General features: G+C 33.2%; 1 protein-coding gene across 3 annotated transcripts; it reads left to right on the top strand.

Moving 5' to 3' along the window:
• Positions 1–14,570: 14,570 nt before the first annotated feature.
• On the top strand, positions 14,571–18,118 carry LOC123307279. Of its 3 annotated transcripts, XR_006536963.1 has the most exons (4): positions 16,941–17,065; positions 17,124–17,294; positions 17,490–17,656; positions 17,838–18,118. XR_006536963.1 is itself a non-coding variant. In XM_044889520.1 (3 exons), exons 1-3 carry the CDS (start codon positions 15,548–15,550, stop codon positions 17,545–17,547), a joined length of 354 nt encoding a protein of 117 aa, XP_044745455.1. In that variant the 5' UTR covers positions 14,571–15,547; the 3' UTR covers positions 17,548–17,831. The 3 variants fall into 3 exon arrangements, 1 of the variants encoding a protein (XP_044745455.1); XM_044889520.1 differs by lacking the exons at positions 16,941–17,065; positions 17,838–18,118 and adding an exon at positions 14,571–15,753 and having other exon boundaries at positions 17,205–17,294; positions 17,490–17,831; XR_006536964.1 differs by lacking the exon at positions 17,124–17,294 and having other exon boundaries at positions 16,943–17,065.
• The last annotated feature ends 2,661 nt before the right edge of the window (positions 18,119–20,779 follow it).

Genomic DNA, 20,779 nt, shown 5'->3' with positions numbered 1-20,779 from the left:
TTTCTTTCCTCAAGATGTGGTCAATAATAGTGGAATTAAAGTAAGAAGAAAAACGTCTTTTTCTTTTAATCTTAGGGCACACTTTGGACAACTATGTCATCCAGTATTGCGTAAAATCTATCACACGTCACATTGATATCCTGAGTAGACTTAATGACATCATCCCAAGTGGCATCCGGTACAAGCGGAAAATTAGCTTCTCTAGTGCTTTAGTTCACATCCATGAAAGGAACATGTTTCGATCTACAGGAAAGACAAAAATGGATCAGAGGGTGCTGTGGATCAACACTTACTAGACAAAATTCATCAAGAGAGACAAGGAACATTTGAAAACACTAGGTCTAGAAGTCTACTATTAATATTAACCAAATTATTGAATTGATTAAGATTGAGAATCTCCGCCAATAACCTTATGGTCTAAGATACGATAAAAAAAAATATATACCCTCATCTGTTATTTGATGATGACAAATGTTATAAGTTAGACAATATGGACATTGATAGATCGCAAATGGGTTGCCTAGCTGAATCAGGGGCCAATAGTGTTAAATAATGTTAACTTTCATCAACTTTTTTTGATCTACTACCCTCATTTGTTATTTATGAAAATCCAGCATAAGTCGACAGAATATTACACGAGGAATCAAGAAAACATGGGTTGCCTAGTTTTCCCTTGGTACTCCTATGAGGTTGCCGGGTACAAAGAGGTAGACAACCGTCATTTATATACCCTCATCAGTTATTTAATCGGCTTTTTTTCTAAATGAAAGGTTACTTTATTCCATATCTCACAGTATTAGGTTGCCTTGTCAAAAGTGGGGCACATCCATGGTTGCCGAGACTCTATATGTTAAGGTTTAAACGCTAGCAGATCGACAGAGACTTCAGAAAGACGATTTTTCCGATTTTAGGAGGGTACTTCATTGAGAAAATGCTGGAATTGAAACAGATTGAATATTAACAATAATTTCAAATTTTTCTCATTCACACATTTATTTATCAATACTATAATAAAACGATACATATGGAAATTCATTTTGATTCTGACTCATCAGAAGTATCCACCTCAAAATCAATTTCTTCCTCGTTTTCCTCAATATATGGGTTGAGTTTGACACAACACTGATCAGTTGCATAAAGCCACATTGCGTTAACAAAAATTGTACGCAAAATTTTTTGTTTTAGTGAAATCCAGCATGGTGGGATCCCTCTAACCTTTTTCATAAATTTGTCTTTGTTTTCCTTTGTTCCATATGTTTTTTGGATCACCTGATATATAGCATCATTGACACTTATACATCAAACATTGTTTGATGCAATAAATAAGAGCAGTTAACTCCTGAACGCATTCAATTTTGTCTCCGACGAAAAGATCTGCTGGATCTGTCAATGATGCGAATATTTGCATTCATGGACTAATCGAACAGTTAATCGATGTTTCCATTCCGTAAACAAGCGTGCTCTCAAGTACAAACGTGAAGAAAAAGATTATTCATGCCAACACGAAGAGGCAGATACTAGGATCATGTTCCACATTTCAAAAGTGCCACCGAATTCGAGAATATTGGTGAAAGCAAATGATACGGATGTTTTGGTAATTTTACTTGCCAATATCCAGAAGTTTCCGGAGACTCAAATTTTCTTGGCAGGCTCATCAAAGAAAACCAATAAAAAGATTTTGATTGCATAGATTGTACTGAGCTGGCGATGAAGTTGGGTACCACTTTATGCAGGGGTCTGCCAGCTTTCCACGCATTTACGGGCTGTGATTACACAGCTGCGTTTTATAACAAGGGGAAAGCCAAGCCTCTACAAGTATTTTCAAAACGAACAGACATCCAAGAAATATTCGCATCATTGACAGATCCAGCAGATCTTTTCGTAGGAGAGAAAATTGAATGCGTTCAGGAGTTAACTGCTCTTATTTATGGCATCAAACAGTGTATAAGCGTCAATGATGCTAGATATCGGGTGTTCCAAAAAACATATGGAAAAAAAGGAAAACAAAGACAAATTTATGAAAAAGGTTAGAGGGATCTACTCAAATTTGATCCCACCATGCTGCGACGTTTTTACGCAATGTATTCTCTTATACATCGAATATAACCCCACTAATTATGCCAAGAATAATCCGATTGCACGAGCGATAAAAGGGGCAAATGCATCGGAGATTGATCTACTTCAGATATCTATTTTTAGTCTCAAAAGATATTTTGAGGCTATTTGAACTTGTCAACTGTTCTTGTTGTTTTTCCTATGATATTTTTTTGTAGATTTCAACATTGTTTGTTTGTTTTCTTGTTGATTTTTGGAATATTGTATGTCTTATTGTAAAATTGGCTTTGCTGTTTGTAATTTATAATAATAATGATAATAATTCGTCAATTGGCATGTCCGTTAACCCTCTAATACCCAAGTCCGCCTTGAGACTGGTTGCATATAAGTGGATACAAAATTATTCTGCCCATGTCCGCCTTCAGTTTAGGTTCATTTTGTGAGTACAGGTGTTAATGTAGATCAGTTAACTATTTGCGAAAAAAAGATGTAGATTACTTAAGCTGATTTGAAACTATACGGAAATAATTATAAAAAAGGAAGAAAAACTTGGGCATTAGAGGGTTAAAATAAATAAATAAATAAATAAATAAATAAGTATCCATTAGCTCAAATTGACTCTATCTTAGACAAACTCGGTAACAAAAAATCAAACCAAATCCAAATAAATAAGAAGCCATTCAAAATTATCCTATTCCTAAAACACAGAAGGAAATTAAATCTTTCCTTGGTCTTATAGGATACTACAGAAAATTCATTCCCAATTTTGCAAAAATTACCAAACCATTGACAATGTGTTTGAAGAAGAATGCAAAGATTAATATTGATTACTCTGATTACATTAAATCCTTTGAATTATGCAAAAATAATGTATTGAATCACCCAATTCTCCGATATCCCGACTTTAATGCAGTTGGGTTTTGCAGCTACAGCTAATTATGAGTATTTATTACATTCTAATGAAATTAATACTAATACGTTCGAGGAACTTTTAAATGAAAAAACTAGAATTAAAAGAGGATTAATTAACCTTGGTGGCAAGATTTCCAAAATACTATTTGGAACATTAGATTCTGATGATGAAGAACTTTATAGAACTTATTTTAATAGCATAGAGAAAAATGAGAAGACACTCATGAAGAATCAAAAACAGATCGTGACTATTGTAAATGACCTTAAGGATAAATATAATGAGAAATTTAAAAAATTGAATGATAATCTTAAATTACTGCAAATTGTGCCAGCATTGAGGGATGTTCAACAAATGCATCTCATGACATTCGAAATCAAAGATATTGAGAATACATTAGATGAAATTCAAACAGCAGTTAGTTTTGCCAGATTACATCTCTTACATGAATCTATTCTACCGTATACAAATTCCTAGATTTAGTCAAAAATGTCACTATTATTCCAATGCATCACATAAAAGATTACTATCAATTATGTCATACCAAAGTTATTTTCAAAGACAAGATCTTACTATTTCTGATATCAATTCCAACAATTTATGAAGATAGTTTTGATTCACATAAATTTTACTATTTGCCTCAAAACAATCTTACCCTTCCCTTTACCTATCCTTATTTGCTCTCACAAGAAGAGACATTAAGATGGTCAACAAGTGAATGTCATCCAGTCGAAGATGATTTCCTCTGCGATCAAGACTCATTATCCAAGCCATTATCCATATGTATGGAAAATATTTTGAAAACCCACTTCGAAAATTGTACAAGACGAAAAATGGTTCCTACGTCAAACCTCAAGTTATTAGAAGATGGAAATATCCTCTCCGTGGAAAACACAAAAATTAAAGAAGATTGCCCTCATCAAACGAAATGGCATTTTGTTCCTCCAATCGCTATTATACGCACAAGTTGTGTCGTCAGTAATGGTCAAAAAGAAATTTCCCCAACTGCACTTATTAGTGAAGAAAAATTCATCATTTTACCCAAGATGGTACCTAAATACAAATACTCCAAGAGAGAAGATGATGCTACAGAGGATGAAGAAATCCCAGATATCCATTTAGAAGAGTTGGAAGGATGGAACTTCCAAAATAATAATCATACATTTTTAATAATTTTAATATTGATAATTTTAGCAATAATTGCATTTTTAGCTTTTAAATATTTTAATAATCATTTTAATTGTAAAGCTACTCCTTTGGGAGATACCTTTATCCAAGGTGGGGAAGAATTACATAATCCTAACCCTTATTAACTTAAATTAGACTTTTGTTTGTTACTCATTTGAATCTACATATAGCCATACAATATTAATATTACGCAATAGTGCACCTGCATACTTATCTCTTTTAAGATAACCCAATGTTATATATATCAATTCATTCAGGATGCAAGAGGAGAATTAATTCAGAAGTCAATCAGTTACTTAGCTTGTCTCATTACATAGAGCCTCTAGTCATCGTTGTAAATTTCCAAAATAAAGTTTGTGTTTTTAAAAACGGAATTTTCATCGTAAAAAATATAATTATATTAATGCATGTGAAATTTGTCAAAAGAATAAATACGAAAGGAGACCAATTGAATTACAGTTTAAACCAAACCCGATAGGATCAAAACCTTTTACACATATTTATTGTGATACTATAAGATTTGGACGAAATTATTGTTTGAGCATTGTAGACTCGTTTTCAAGGTTGGGTCAGTGTTACCCTTTACTTCAGAAAACAGGAACAGAAATTGTAAATAAATTAATAATATTTTTCAGTCATTATGGCATTCCTATAAAAATAACCTGTGACAATGGACTTGAATTTAAAAATAGCGTAGTACAAGATTTTTGCAGAGTCCATCAAATAGAAATTCATTACATTACCAATTACAATCCTAATTCAAATGGTCAAGTAGAAAGATTCCATTCAACCCTGATCGAACAAATGAGAACTATTGAATCTAAAAACTCCACATTCCAAAGTAAATTGGCACAATCTTTATTAAGTTATAATAATTCAAATCATTCCAGTCTAGAATTAACACCTATGCAAATAATAAAAGCAGATCTAAATAATTCTTTACCAATCGGACAAACTCACAACGAGAAAATTCAAAATTACGTCGAGAATTATATTGAGAATTTAAATGATATAACGAAACACTTGGAGAAAAATCAAAAGAGGGCAACCGAAAAGTTAGATAAATTAAATGAAAAACGTTCAGCAAACAGTACTTATGAATTAAATGAAAACCCCACTTTTATCAAAAATCCAATAACGCGTAAACTCGATCCCGTATGCAAAAAAGTAGATGCTCGCGAAATCGATACACATAGAATTCAGGATAAGAAAAATAAACACATTTATCATAAGAAAATTTTAAAACAAAGAAAAAAGTAGTTAAATATTTTGTTTTAGATCAAGATGAAATACGTCACATTTATTTTCATGATACTCGAGGCAGTAGAATTAATAACGAACCTTACAATTATTCCCTTAGAAAATAATATTCTTCCAATTTTATTAGGAAAAACATACATTACAAAAAGGCATATACAATTGATTTATCATATTGATTTGAGCCAAATTGAAGATTTAATACTCAAATATCAAAAAGAGATTGATCATTTCAAAAATAAACAACTAGGGTTTTCTCAGACGGCACATTATCAGTATTTACAGCATTCAAATTTAATAAATGTAAAAACATTGGAAGAACTTTTTAACTCAGAGAATTAGAGAAAAAAGAGGATTGATTAATGTTGGAGGCAAAATATCAAAGATATTATTAGGAACATTAGATTGTGATGACGAAGAGCTTTACCAAAGTTATTTTGAAAGTATAAAGAAAAACGAAGAGACACTTATGAGGAATCAAAAACAAATTGCTACTATTATAAATGACTTGAAAAATAAGTACATTGATAAATTTCAGAAACTAACAGAAAATTTCAAATTGCTTCGTACTGTACCTCAATAAGAACGTATTGAACAAATGCATCTCATGACTTTTGAAATTGAAGACATCAAAAATATTTTGGATGAGAATCAGACAGCAGTGAGCTTTGCAAGATTGCACATCCTGCATGAATCTATTCTCCCTTACACAAAATTTGCGGAAATTGTCAAAAACGATCATTCCAATGCATCATTTGAAAGATTATCTTCAGATATGTCATACCAAAGTCATTTTCAAAGAAAAAACATTGTTATTTCTAATTTCAATTCCAACGATTTATGAGGAAAAATATAATCTATACCTACAAGTTTTACTATATACCTCAACGGAATTTGTCCCTTCCTTTCACAAACCCCTATATGCTCATTCGAGACGAAGAACTAAGATGGTCCACGAAACAATGTCATCAAGTAGAAGAAGACTACCTCTGTGACCAAGATTCCCTCGACAGGCCTCCAGAATGCATGAAAAATGTTTTGAAAACTCATTTAGAAAGTTGCCCCAGAAGAGAATCACCCTCAGCACCAAATTTAAAAACATTGGAAGAAGGAAATATTTTATCGATCAATAATTTGGAAATTCAAGAAAAATGCCCACAGCAGACAAAGTACCATTTTACTCCGCCAATGGCTATAATCCAGTCCAAGTGTATCATTAGTAACCATCAAAAAGAAATTTACCCCAACCAAGTTAAAAACGAAGAAAAATACATCGTTTTACCAAAACCTACATTTTTTACTAATCACTTCAAGGAAGAAGAGAAAGAAGACCTCATCCTTTATCCAAAGGGGGGAGGAATTATGTAATCGCACCCCATATTAATTCAATGTAACTTATCCAGATTAACCATAAGCATTGTATATGACTATGCAGCCTGCAAAGTCAGCAGTGAACACCTGCAGTGCTGAGTCACATCCTATAGATAAGATATTTGTATAAAAGCATCTTCTTCCTTGCTTTCAGTGAAGAAATAGATCTAGAGCCTTAGTCGATAGTCATAGTTCACACAGAATATTCAAATATTTTCTATTGTAAATAAAGTGTTTTATAAAAACCAAGTCTTCATCCCAAAATTCATAATTATATATATATATATATATATATATATATATATATATATATATATATATATATATATATATATATATATATATATATATATATATATATATATATATATATATATATATATATATATATATATATATATATATATATATATATATATATATATATATATATATATATATATATATATATATATATATATATATATATATATATATATATATATATATATATATATATATATATATATATATATATATATATATATATTTTTTTTTTTAGTTTCACACATATTCGTGGGTTTCTCGCGACTACCCGGACTTGCCGTCAAGGGTAGTCCCGTGCTGCTGCTAGTGAGGGTATAAGGTTTTCCTTATTATATTCACTGTTCCCAGTATAACCGCCTTTTGCATCCACATAATCGTGTTTTGCGGCAGCTTCAATTCGAGTAGATGTTGGGTGGTTTTTCTGTGGACGAGACCGTTGGCAGATATTATCAGCGGCATTATTCTCGCATCCCTCAACTTCCACATATCCCGGATTTGTTGTGCCAGCGCTTCATATTTTGTCATCTTTTCGGTGTATGTTTTCGTTAAGTTCTGGTCCTGCGGCACAGCAAAGTCTATGATGATTGCTGTTTTATTGACCTTATCGAATATTACCATATCGGGTCTATTGTGTACGACCCTTCTGTCGGTTATTATTGTTAAGTCCCAGTATATTTTAAATTGCTCGTTTTCTTTCAATGTTTGCGGTGCGTATACGTGGTGTGGTGTAAAATGCGGGATTAATTCTTTTTGTAGGCATATTAGTTGATGCACAACTTTCCCCATGTTGTCATGTCGGGTGAGATATTTGGTGTTCGCTATTGTTGTGCAGCCTGATGTGAGGTGTTGGACTGTTTCCTCAGCGCTGTTACACAACCTGCACTTTGTTGTATATATATATATATATATATATATATATATATATATATATATATATATATATATATATATATATATATATATATATATATATATATATATATATATATAATTATATAATTTGACTCTCACTGGAATTTTGCCCTGAAAAATAGTCGAAACACCCTTAATTTAAATCAATAATTTTACAAACGACTAGTATCCTATAACTTCAACTATATATATATATATATATATATATGCCTTGTGACAGTTCTCAAGTTCTCAAACCACTCACTCGTGGCGTTGGGTGTTGTCTAGGAACCAAAGATTATAGAGTTAACTCTATCTTTGCTAGGAACATACCATAGAGAAAGGTTGTCTCTGGAACATACCGCGCAATTCGCGTCGGATTGCGTGTTTACCCTCACCATGGTGTTTAAACTGTTTAATATCTTTGGTTAGTTTATCTATGTGTGGGCTCGTCAGTGCCGGTTTAAGGTTCTTTCGGACCCTAGGCGCAGAAGATCTACGGGCCCCTTTGGCATTGACGGATCTCTTGAATCCGCCAACATATCAACAAAAATAAACCAATATATTTTTATGTTCTCATTTGAATGTACTAATAAATATGGAAGAAAAAAATAGCATGAAAGTGGTATCGTAGGGAGTTGGACAAATCAAAAGCTTTTATAACTTCGTCGACGTTTCGGAACCAATGGTTCCTTTCTCTTCTCTCTCGTCGAAACGTCGATGAAGTTATAAAAGCTTTTGATTTGTCCAACTCCCTACGCTAAGCTTTCATAACTTCGTCGATGTTTCGGAACCTATGGTTCCTTTCTCTTCTCTCTCGTCGAAACGTCCATTGTCTATGGAAACGTCGACGAAGTTATAAAAGCTTTTGATTTGTCCAACTCCCTACGATACCACTTTCATCCTATAGCATGGACGAGAATACAACCGAGAAAAAAGTAGCATTTTTATGGAAAATGAATGAAAAATTGAGAATTCGGAAATAGGTATCATTTATTTTTCGCGCCTAGAAATATTATATTTCGGAAGCCGGAATAATATTATATAATACCTTATGGAAATAAATGCCTTTTTTCACTACTCTTCGCCGTCCAAAAAAAATTTTCATTTTTCCGGCACTTCAAAAATGTACATCCATTCTGCAATGTTTGTGAAGTTGGCCCAGCACTTTTTGATTTTGAAAATAAAAATTTCTGCCGAATTGGGCTTGATGGTTGCACCTTTCATGCCGTTGAAATTTTTTTATTCCACACGGCTCTGTTCTTTACTACTGAGTTATGTCGTTTGAATTTTCGCGACTGTAGGTACCTGTTAATTCCTGGAATCTGGAATATATAAAATTTAAAAAAAAATTGAGCTAAGCACTTTTGTTGCCTCTGCTTTCATTGAGAAAAAAGAAATTGCTGAGCCAACTTTTTTCCTAATTGTTAATTTTTGACGGTACAACATATGGTACATATAAAGTCTACATCAGCCGTGGAAACCCACTTTTTCGAAAGTTTTGGGCTGGTCTGACCCATTTATGCATTTTGTGAAGTACCGTAGACAAAAACATTTTTCAACGGCACAAAGCACCACAGACAATTCAGCACAAAAAATATCGGAAGGTACTACTACAAATCGACTATAGTTTGCACTAACAATTATAAATCAAAATGAAATAAGCTACCAATACATACCTATATTGTTCCCTTTCCGGAATTAATATATTCTGATATCGGAAAAGTGAAAATGAAAATGCTTTTGGAAATATAAAAAAAATCCCCGAAAAGTGAACAGCATTCGGATCATTCGGTGACGCTTGTCAAAAAGGTTGCTGGCAATTTTACTGATTCGCATTAAAGAACACGTGAGAAAAGGTTGATGCCTTGATGCGGAGTACAGGGATACTGGAGTACGCATACTGGCTGGCATATTTGAGATAAAAGTGCATCTTTTTTGACACGGTTGAATTTGAATCTATTTTTCCTGTTACTGAGATTATCATGTTATCATTCTATACTTCCAATCATAAATATGGAATATAAAATTACACAGTGTCCAAATCTTGATGACGATCGCCTACCCTGTACCGATTATAGCTATAGGGATAAGGGCGTGGATGTGGGATATGCAAATTATTATTTTAAAAAATTGTCAGCTATCGAAAGTAATATAATTTTTGTTAGCCCAAGGCCCTTTTGGGCCCCACTCGGCTCCGGGCCCCTGGGCGCCACCCCAAAGCGCCCAGTGGATAAACCGGCACTGGGGCGCGTGGCGTCGCGTCAGATGTTCGTATTTCGTAGTATGATTTCGTTCTATTCATTGAACTCTAAAAGAATTCTTTTAGAGCTCAATGCACAGAACACTAATATACAATAACGGTTCTATTGGCGAATCCACAAATCTAAACGCCGCCTAGCGGCCAAATCACTAACCTAGAAAGTGAATTTAACTTGTTTGGGTTAGATATTTTCATTACATATTCGGTTACCAGTGAACTATATTAAGAAAATTTTTCGAATGTCTGACTAGAAAATAGGTATTAAAAAAATTGAATGAGTTTTTATATCAGTGTCATTCAGTTGAGAGACCAATTTTCACTTCAATTTTAGGTTAGGACATATCTTTGTTCTAGATAAATTTTCTGGTGTTGGAGGATGAAGAAAGGCAATGCGAATATTCATTTCCATGATTTTGATAGTGCCGAGAAACCTGAGCAAAAGAAAGTATATGAGATTAAATTTCTGACATAACTAAAGTTGTACATGCATTACTGGATGATATGGTGGAAACATTCCAAATGAAAAGTGATGATTTGACTTGGAATTTTGCAAGCTACTGAAAGTGATCAATAATTAAATTGTTCGACAAGAATTTCAAATTTCGTTAATGAAATTACAACCGTAGAATCAATTTTCAGGCAGTCTTGTTGAATTGGTTATAATTGCTGGAAAATAATTTGTGTTGGCATTATGAATTGCATAATATGTTTTAACTCAAATAAATTATCTCAAATATTTACATTCATTTATTTCCACAAATTACATTATTCATGTGTGAGATGATAGAATGATATTTTCTGGATATAAGTTCTTGTAAAATCTTCATCAAACGACACCAACATGTGCAGCAAAGATTATAGAGTACTCTATAATCATTGATGTGCAGGAAAGTTTTGGAAGATTTCGAGCACAATCAATAATCCCATAATTATTCATTCAGTTTGATTCGCCAGTAGACATATTAGCGTTGATTGAAGTATTGTACTTCAATCAACGATATTAGTGAGGTTAGGCGGAAATTTTGAATCGCGATCCATCCGTGGATCTGGTCGCTGAATTCCCTATGCATTTCTTAGGGGACTAAAAATGCCGCATATACCTGTTTTTGGATATTTTAGCAAATTTTTCAAGATTTATTTCTGTTGGGATATATTCATAGCCTACTAGAATTACTAAAACTTCTAGTAGGATATGATATATTCTATTAACCTTTCATAACAAGTTGTAAACAAAATTTCGAAATAAAATGGTATATTTTTTAATAATGATCAATATAGAATTAGTCGTCAAGATCCATGGAAGTTTGTCGTAGCTTCATTTCATTTATTAGTAATATCTTTGGTTTCTTACCTCTGACGCTGACATCATTTTAACGCGCAAGCATAGCATGTCATTTTCCTTGATACGGTTCATGATTGACGAACAAAAGAAATGATTCTGTAGTATTCACGTCCATGGTTCTTAGAATTGAACGATCTATCGCAGGAATTTGGACTTAGTAAATAAAACAATTATGATTTTGCCAACGTTTCGGAACCTTTTGTTCCTTTCTCAAGGCTAAAAGGAGGCATTTATTAACCATACGAAAAAATATAACATTGAATACTATACCTCATCATACAATTAATATAACATAATAGGTATATAATTAAAATATTAGGGCGAAGTCAAAAATAAATAAATGGTCCCGACGTATGACAGTCAATAAATTAAAAACAATGAGCGTGAATCGCAATGAAATATTGTGTTTTGGGGTTCCAAAATGGTTGTCACTGTGAGATGACTACTTTTCCTCACGTCCTATTTTGGAGCTCCAAATTACTAACGTTTTGAAAGAGTCTTATGGAGAATAGTATAGTTAAGCGTGTTGTTATATGTTATATATTCCAAGGGGGGTCTGGAGCTCTCGGCCTGTCCATGAAGTTCTGAATTACTCTCGTACATCTCGATCTGATTACATTCCTCTCATTTTCTCCCAATCATAATGCTTGTATGAAACTTTCAACATCCTTGATTAGTTCTGGTATTGGAACATTTTTTGGGATTATGCCATGTTTTGGTCTCATACCTAATATAATACGAGCTTTTTCAGCTAATATACTTTTGAACAACAACTACCACCCCTACTATCAGAAAAGCGATAAATAACTACGAGCTTAAACAGAATCGTGTTTCTCTTGCCAGAAATAGTAGGAATGTCAACACAATGGCTAACACAACAAACATTAGCCCACAACCTGAGGTGACTACCAAGCTAAAGTATTTCAAGCTTGCGTTTTTCCCTGGATTGTCCTACAGACTGCACAACATATTCAAAGAGTTTGGTTGCACAACATCATTCTATAATATCCTTGATAACAATAAAAAAAATTCACCAACACAAAAGACAAAACCCCTATTACTATGCAGTCTAGTCTGGTATATAAAATTCCCTGCCAGGATTGTGACAAAGTGTACGTGGGCGAAACAAAACAATATCTAAAAGATAGAATTCGACAACATAAAAATGATAGCAAACATTTAGAAACTGAAAACAAAACTGCACACACACAGCACACACACACAGAGGGACATAGATTTAATTTTGAAATTGTGAGTATCCTAGATAAAGAACAGCATTATTTCAGACGCCTTTTAAGTGAAATTATAAACATTAGAAGAAACAACACAGTAAACTACAGAGAAGATACGAACAACTTAAGTACGGTTTATGATTCTATGCATCAAGAATAACAATACCTAATGGATAGCAACCCAGAATTATTTGTCTCCGCGCCTTATTTATGTTTTCGCCAGAGAGATGTTCGTCTTTTCGTATAATTTTATATGTTTTATAATTTATATGTTTTGTATATTTTTATATGTATTATATTTATGTCACCCTGTATATTTGCTGGTTGGAACGAATTGAATAAGCTGAGACCAGATTGAAACTATGTGTCAACGTAACATCATAACAAAACACAATATTTCATTGCGATTCACGCCATTGAACTAAACTTTCTTTAGTTCAATGATTCACGCTCATTGTTTTTAATTTGTTGAGTGTCATACGTCGGGACCATTTATTCATTTTTGACTTCGCCCAAATATTTTAATTATATACCTATTATGTTATGTTAATTGTATGATGAGGTATAGTATTCAATGTTATAATTTTTCGTATGGTTAATAAATGCCTCATTTTAGCCTTGAGAAAGGAACGATAGGTTCCGAAACGTTGGCAAAATCATAATTGTTTTATTTACTAAGTCCGAATTCCTGCGATAAATCGTTCAATTAAAAGAAATGATCTACGACATACGGATATATTCCGTATAGTAATGATTTCAATTTTGATTTAAGGACATATAAAAGTTTATTGTGATGTAAGATGCACTTGAAACAAGCTCTAACAATTAGGGCACCCAATGTTGCATGTCTTTATACTAACATTTACTTCTTGCTAGCAATATCCCATCTTAAAGTTGATTCCTATGTAAAGCAATTTCAATATGGATCTCCCGCCAATTGAGTGATTATTACTTCACTAATATGCCGTCTGTTCCGATATTCCTGACAGTACTATCAGTATTTCAGAGACGATTCCTATTGGCCCACTCGTTCGAGTTCTATTGTTATTCGATTGCGGGCCAGTAAAACCAACAATATCGGAACAGGCTCATGGTCTAAAGAATAAACAAATACATTTGATTCGACTCAACACGCATCGCGTTTCATCGGAGCGCGTCGCGTTTTATAAATGTGTTTTCGCCTTTTTCCGCAGCCTAAAAAGGGCTTGAACGCAAAAGGGTTGAACGCGCACGCTTGTAGAAAATTTTATTTTTGTCATTTCATAAAACCATGTATCAGAATGAGACAGAAATAATAATGAGGCATTTTTATTCTGAATATTTCTGCACATGCGCAGACGGCAGAAGTCGATTCCTACCACGAATTGGATTCAGTTTCCTCTGCCCTATTATCGATGAATATTGAATATAACAGATATATGGTAAAAACTCCCCCAGCTAGTCTTATCTTGGACTATTTGTAGCAAAACGAATAAATACATTTCCGCAGCCACCTTGCTGAACTTATTTGTACAAAGCCTAGGAGATTATTCATTTCATCGCATTACAAACTCCTACAGACTCTAATACTTCTCCTTATAATTCTGTATTTCAGTTGTGAAATAGAATCGAGTTCAATATTTCTTATGTAATATGGTTAGGACTTATCCTTGTTTATCAATATTGATCTTGAAATACCTATACTAGGTGATGTATTAGATGATTAACATTCATTAGCAACAACATGCGAGAATCTATATAAACGAAGAATTATTAATAGTTCATCCAAGTTATTTTCTATCAATCACTGCAGCAGAAATCATATTAACTCATGGAAGTGAAAATTTTCAATGTTCGATATCCACTACTTTTCTCAGTATGTTTTATTCACTTATCATTATTCGTGGTGTACAGTAAACCATTAGGTGAAATTAGAATGGTGAGAAGTATTCAACATCATGAGAGTTCATTAGCGAAGGACGATTTAGAAACTGCAGAATGTGCAGTTTTCCTGGTCAAATTTCGAGAATCAAGAAAAAGACAGAAGAGAAATATAGAAAGCTTAAACTTGCCACCGATGGGCGAGTTTTCAGGTAGCGAGTATAGGCAGTTCAACCGAGCAAACGTGATTTATGTACCATTCTACCACATAAGAAAAGTATGGAGTCTATCTGATGATGAGAATAGGCAGGGACGGTGAGAATTGGACTAGTATTCTGATAACATTGAAAGACTGATAATGAATCTAAACCATCCTTGTGTAAACTGTATGTACAAAAATATATATGTTAATGGAATTATATAATAATAAAAATAATTTATTGGTCCTTTGAGGCACATTAATGTACCTATAGGATAAGTCATACATATGAAAAAAAAAATAAAAATTGATTCATATATAGATTAGCTAATCACTTAATTGAGGTATTCATTTTCTGCATAATAACATCTATTTAAAATTAGCTTTTTTGAATTTGCTGTAATCAAGAATTCGAACATTGTGGGGCAAATGGTTATAAATATATATAATACACTGATAGAAAGGAGACATCTCAAATTTTGTTGTTCAGTGCTTGGAGACAAACGATGCTTTCTCACATTCTGGTACCCTAGTTATGACAAGGCCTGGCCTTAATCGCGAAAATATGGCTCATGTCTCTAGGTCTATGCCTTGTCCATAAACTTATAATAATATCATATTATATATTATATAATAATAATTAGAATATTTATAAGTCTATGGCCTTGTCACTATGTTCTATGTTCGAAGGTCTATGCAGAAAGCAAAATTGTGTAGATGTCAGAGACAAGAGACAAGAAGTCTCTACCATAGTCATGGTAGATGTATGGAGAGTAGAGAGAAGGAGAACGATCGACGTACAAAAAATGTGTCCCGTGTCCCCGAAAACGGGAAACGTAGGATAGGTGTCGCTGCGATTGCTGCAAGTATCAATAAGGGGTGGGGATTCAACCGTCAATTTGGAATGAACAGCCTTCATTTTATTTTAGGTTATGTGTCTTCAAATAGTTCAAATCTATATTAAATATGAGTTCTCTGAATTATATGCAATAAAATACAAGTCGATTTCAATGAAATTCAAAAGAAATCACCGATCAAAAAAATTATACCTACTTTATCATTGTTTATTGAAAGCAGGTATTTTAGTTGGTTTACCGTAATCTTCAAAATTATATAAATCCGTAGTGAGGAGTAGTACACACCAAGACAACAAAAGGTAGCAATCTCAGATTTATCACTTAGGTATTAGAGTAGATTATGTTGCCAGTTCTCAGCTGAGAACCGATATAGACCATATATTATGTTATGCCAACAAAATTCTTCAAGAATATTTACTTGTGAACCATGTAGTTTTATTGGTTAGATATTCTTATTCAGAAGAGTCAACTTCTCACGAGGGATGACAATTTCGATATCGTTTATAATGAATCCATCATCTTTTTGATATCTTCATCGCAAAAGTGCTCAAGAGCGTGTGTCAAGACACACAAATTGATTCGGAGTCGATTCTTGAGGTAAGGTTTTTTTTCCAATTTTCTCTCAAAAATGCTCTCGGAAATTCTATCTCTTCTACTTTTCTTTCCGATGCCAAAAAACTTTTACACTAGCGCACGCTTCAACATTTCATCATGGTCATATGTTGTTCTCTTATCAAAAATCGAAAATAATAATATTCCGATCATCTGTCACCAGGGAAGCAGTTCACTCAGCCAATTACAATTTGTTTAAATCAAAATTTCGCACTCTCATGATGGCTACAGTGACTTCCCAACAAACATTTATCGTCGGTAAATCGTCGGCTGTGTGCTGTTACTGCTGGCGAAGTGCGTATTGCTGTTACACATCATCGGACCTTGAAGATCCGAGGACATGGTTTACGCTGCTGAAGATGTGGCGAAACATGAGCATCTAGCCAGCGTCGGCAAAACGCTGCTGTTAGATGAGCAACTTCTTGGCGGTTTATATTCATCGGATCGGTTGCGGTTAGATGCATCTTCAGCGCTTTTTACCCTTAACATAAGGTCAAGCTGTACTATTTAAATTTCGCGGGATTTTGCATAAGAGCTTCCAGACAATCTAATTTCCGTAATTCCGTATCGAAGCGTTATTTCATTTGGGCGGCGTATGTGTGCACGTGTTTCGAAGATAAAAGAGTTTTTAAGAGTAGGCTATTTGACGAAATTTTTCTTTCTGAAAACTTCCTTGTTGTGTTGTGTTGTATTAACATAGTAACAGTGATGTCCTAGGGCAGGTGAGTACAAGAAATCAAAATAAAATGGTATTTCTATTTCTAATAAACGTCGGAGTAGGCGTCAGGAATATCATCACGTGAAACAGAGAGTTCTCGAAATATTAGGTCCAAGTATATACTACATCATCACCATCATTAGAACCGAGTACTTCAACGATCTTTTGAGATTGCATGTAGATAAAAAAAATGCAGAGATAGAAATGGATAAGAACACCATCAAAATAAAAAGGTACGAAGAATTGAAGAAATTCGATGCTGATATACTTATATATGATATAGAATATTTGAAAAAATGTGTAGGTAGAATTATGTATCTACTCTTTTGGGATATGCTTTCAATTTTTGGTTTTGGTCTTTTTTATTCTAGAGAAAAAATTCTACAATTTGAAAGACAGAAAAATCTATATATACAAATATTTTTCAGTTGTCCAAATTTGGCCTCAACGGGGGTAAGGACGCAGCAGAGACAACACGCAAAATAATCTAACTCATAATAAGCCATGAATCAGGAATTTCCCTGAATTGGTCGGGTAGGAATTAATAATGAAAATGGATTAGAAGCAATGGCGAATATTGTTGAGCTTAATCATGGTGAGTTTTCATGTTGTATTGGTCGAAAATGTTGACATTTTTGAATGTAAGGAAGTTACTTAAATTGAATACATATTTTGCATGTTGACGTATATTTAATTAATTTAAACACATATAAGATGATATTCTATATGAAATTCAATAATTTATTTCATACAAATAATGAAATTCTATTATCCAGGATCTGTTAAGGATAAATCCTATTACAAGAAGTGCCACTGATGTGGAAATGAATCATGTAATGAATTGGCTTCGCAATGCCGGTGACAGAGCAGGGGGCAGATTGAAAAGAGCGGAGGAAAAAGAAGCAGGCAATAATGAGCAGTAAATAAATATATACTTTTTTTTTCAAGTAAGCTAGTCGTTTTTATGTGTTCTTTCAACCTACAAAGTATTTATATATGTATAATATTATATGAGCGTTATATTTAAGTTGTTTGAATATATGAAGGTTCTTTTCAATTGGCTGTATAAATTGTCTTGCCCTAATCACAATAGAAGTGTTGCAAGGTTTCAAAAAATATTTGAAGAAAAAATAGATCTCCTTCAACATGAGAAATGATTCCGAGATTTCATAAGAAACATTCAAAGATCAGAAATTATTGATCAAATAATTCATATTTAATTTTTTTTGGATTAGCCAATTTCTACCAACGATTCTCAAATTTTCAGGGGCACCTTAGCATATTTACTTGGCATTTCTTTCTAACTCTAGTACGAATTCAATTTTAGTAACGTTAGGTTGGTATTAAGTGTCTCCTAAAAGCTGATGAGACAGAAATCGTACATGAGTAGTAAGAAATGTCACGTAAATATGCTTAGGTGTCCCTTAAAATTTAGAGATTATTGGTGAGAACGAGCATTAGTGTTGCAGGTATTGTATATATTATACCGACGTTGTACCGATCAATTGGAACAGCGTATTCCCAGCATTGTCTAGACATTAAGCCGACGTGGTGCCGATCAATTGTAAAAGCATTCTTCCAATATTTTGTAGAAGCTGAACCGACGTCGTAACGATTAATTTGAGGAGCGTATTTGAAGCATAGTCTAGACGCTAAACCGATGTGTTTTTGCACAGTCGAATCGTCACCGGATCTGCGGTGTGCAGACTCTGCAACATGTCGGCTCATAGTCCGTCGGGCGGCTGTCGGCCGATGTGACACTATTTGCAGTATACCGACTCGCAGCACATCGCAGCACTAACCCAACGTTGGGTCAAGTTGAAAATGTTTGCTGGGTTTATACACCACAGTGGCGACAATAGTCGATTTCGACCGTTAAGGGATAGGCAAACGTGAAAAAAATATCGATATATATTGTATCGATATTTCTCGACAGTATCGATATATATATCGATAGTGATCATATGAACAGTGTGTTCAGAGTTCAGACTGATTTTAGCATTGGGTTATTCATCTAAGAAGAGATTAAAAGGAGTATTGTGAGTATAAAAACGAGCATAATATAATGAACTTGAAGGTTATATTTGTTTAATATTTTCAGGTCCATTTTCAAGGAAGTCCGAAACAGTTTATATTTATTTATTATGAAAAAATCTTTCTTAAATATACAATAAAATGGAAACAGGTGCTTAATTCAGTAGAAATACTCATAATTGCATATTTTTAATTAACAAATTCATATTATCCAATAAATCCATATTAGAAAGGATGGAACTATTTTCATTTCAACAATAATATTACATACAAACACTTATAGTTTTACTTAGCATTAGTAATATATCAAATAACGAATATTACAGATTAGGCTTTTTAGAACTTGTTTTTATACTTCAACCTTGTCATTCTTTTAGGTTTAGGAAGAACTCTCCAGGTAGCTCAACTTGCTCCTTTCTACACCTTTACTCAAAAATTGCATAGGTTTACTCTCCTGAAAAGATTCTATTATTCATCTTTAGAGACTACATTAACTTCCAACTTGTTTTCCATCCTCCCTCATTTTTCAACATATGAGTAGAAAATGATCTGAAATATGAAACAAATATACCTACAAATTCATTATATTTTCATATTAATATATATGATGTTTGTTTTCACACTCACCTTGCTCTTTTTAAGCCTTTCTTAGATGAATAAATGAATATGAACAACGGTCGAAATACACAGTCCAAATTTATGAATGAACAACTAAGAGATTCTTGGCAAATTACCAACATATACTTGATTCAAATTTATTTTAGCAGTCGGTTGGCCATGAAATAATTTTCTCAAGTTTTGTAACTAGAAAGAAGTTAGGTTGGCACTCATAAAATGTCGTTAATGTCATAACGCCGTTGCCACAACTAATATCAATTTTTATTACGAAAATGCCAAAAGTGATTGAAAAAAGAAACAGGGTTTCAGGAAGCGCTATTTAGAATTCAGGTCCGCTCATTCAAATAGTTATACCCTGATATTCTGAAATCCTCAATACGTCAGACGTATTCGACCGTAAGAAAATTTATATAATGTTTCATCTGAATGTAAACGACTTATATTTCAGCTGAATATTTCCACAATCAGAAAGATCGTGAATGAAGAGGATGACAAAGAATTTACTTCTATTGGGAGAATTAATGCGAAAAGTTTACTACAGGATTTTCGATAAATGTCATCGGAGAATAAGTTCCCTAAAATGGATTTTTCTATTTTTCATTTGACTTGTCCTATACATTGTAAATGTCTTAAGGTACTAATAAATACCTTATTATTATTATTACATCAATGTATTAAGGTGAATAGCCACAAATACGCGCAAGTTGCCCTGTTACTTGTTTATTCATATGAAATTTTTGTTCAAAGGTGAAGTTCATCTTAACTTGAAACTTCCTTCAATTCCTTTTACTTATATCGATGCAAGATGATTTTTGTTGAAGAATTTATTATTCTAGTAATTATCTGTTAATTCTTTCGGGAGATACCCATCCCCAACCATTGCATTATATGCATTTCATCTTCGGGTTATTATTTTTGAAATCTACAAATGATGTAAGCCAAAGAAGATTACGAACATTAACTCTCCTCGAGCTAGTTCATATTATGATATTATACTGATCTCTTGTATTTTCCAAGCAAATACCTGGATTTGGTATGCCTTCAATCCGTTTGTATAAACTTCAAT

Source organism: Coccinella septempunctata, chromosome 2 (assembly GCF_907165205.1).
Source record: "Coccinella septempunctata chromosome 2, icCocSept1.1, whole genome shotgun sequence".
NCBI lineage: Eukaryota > Metazoa > Arthropoda > Insecta > Coleoptera > Coccinellidae > Coccinella > Coccinella septempunctata.
The sequence above is the reverse complement of the archived record's forward strand: the minus strand, read 5'-3'. Positions and strand labels throughout refer to the sequence as shown.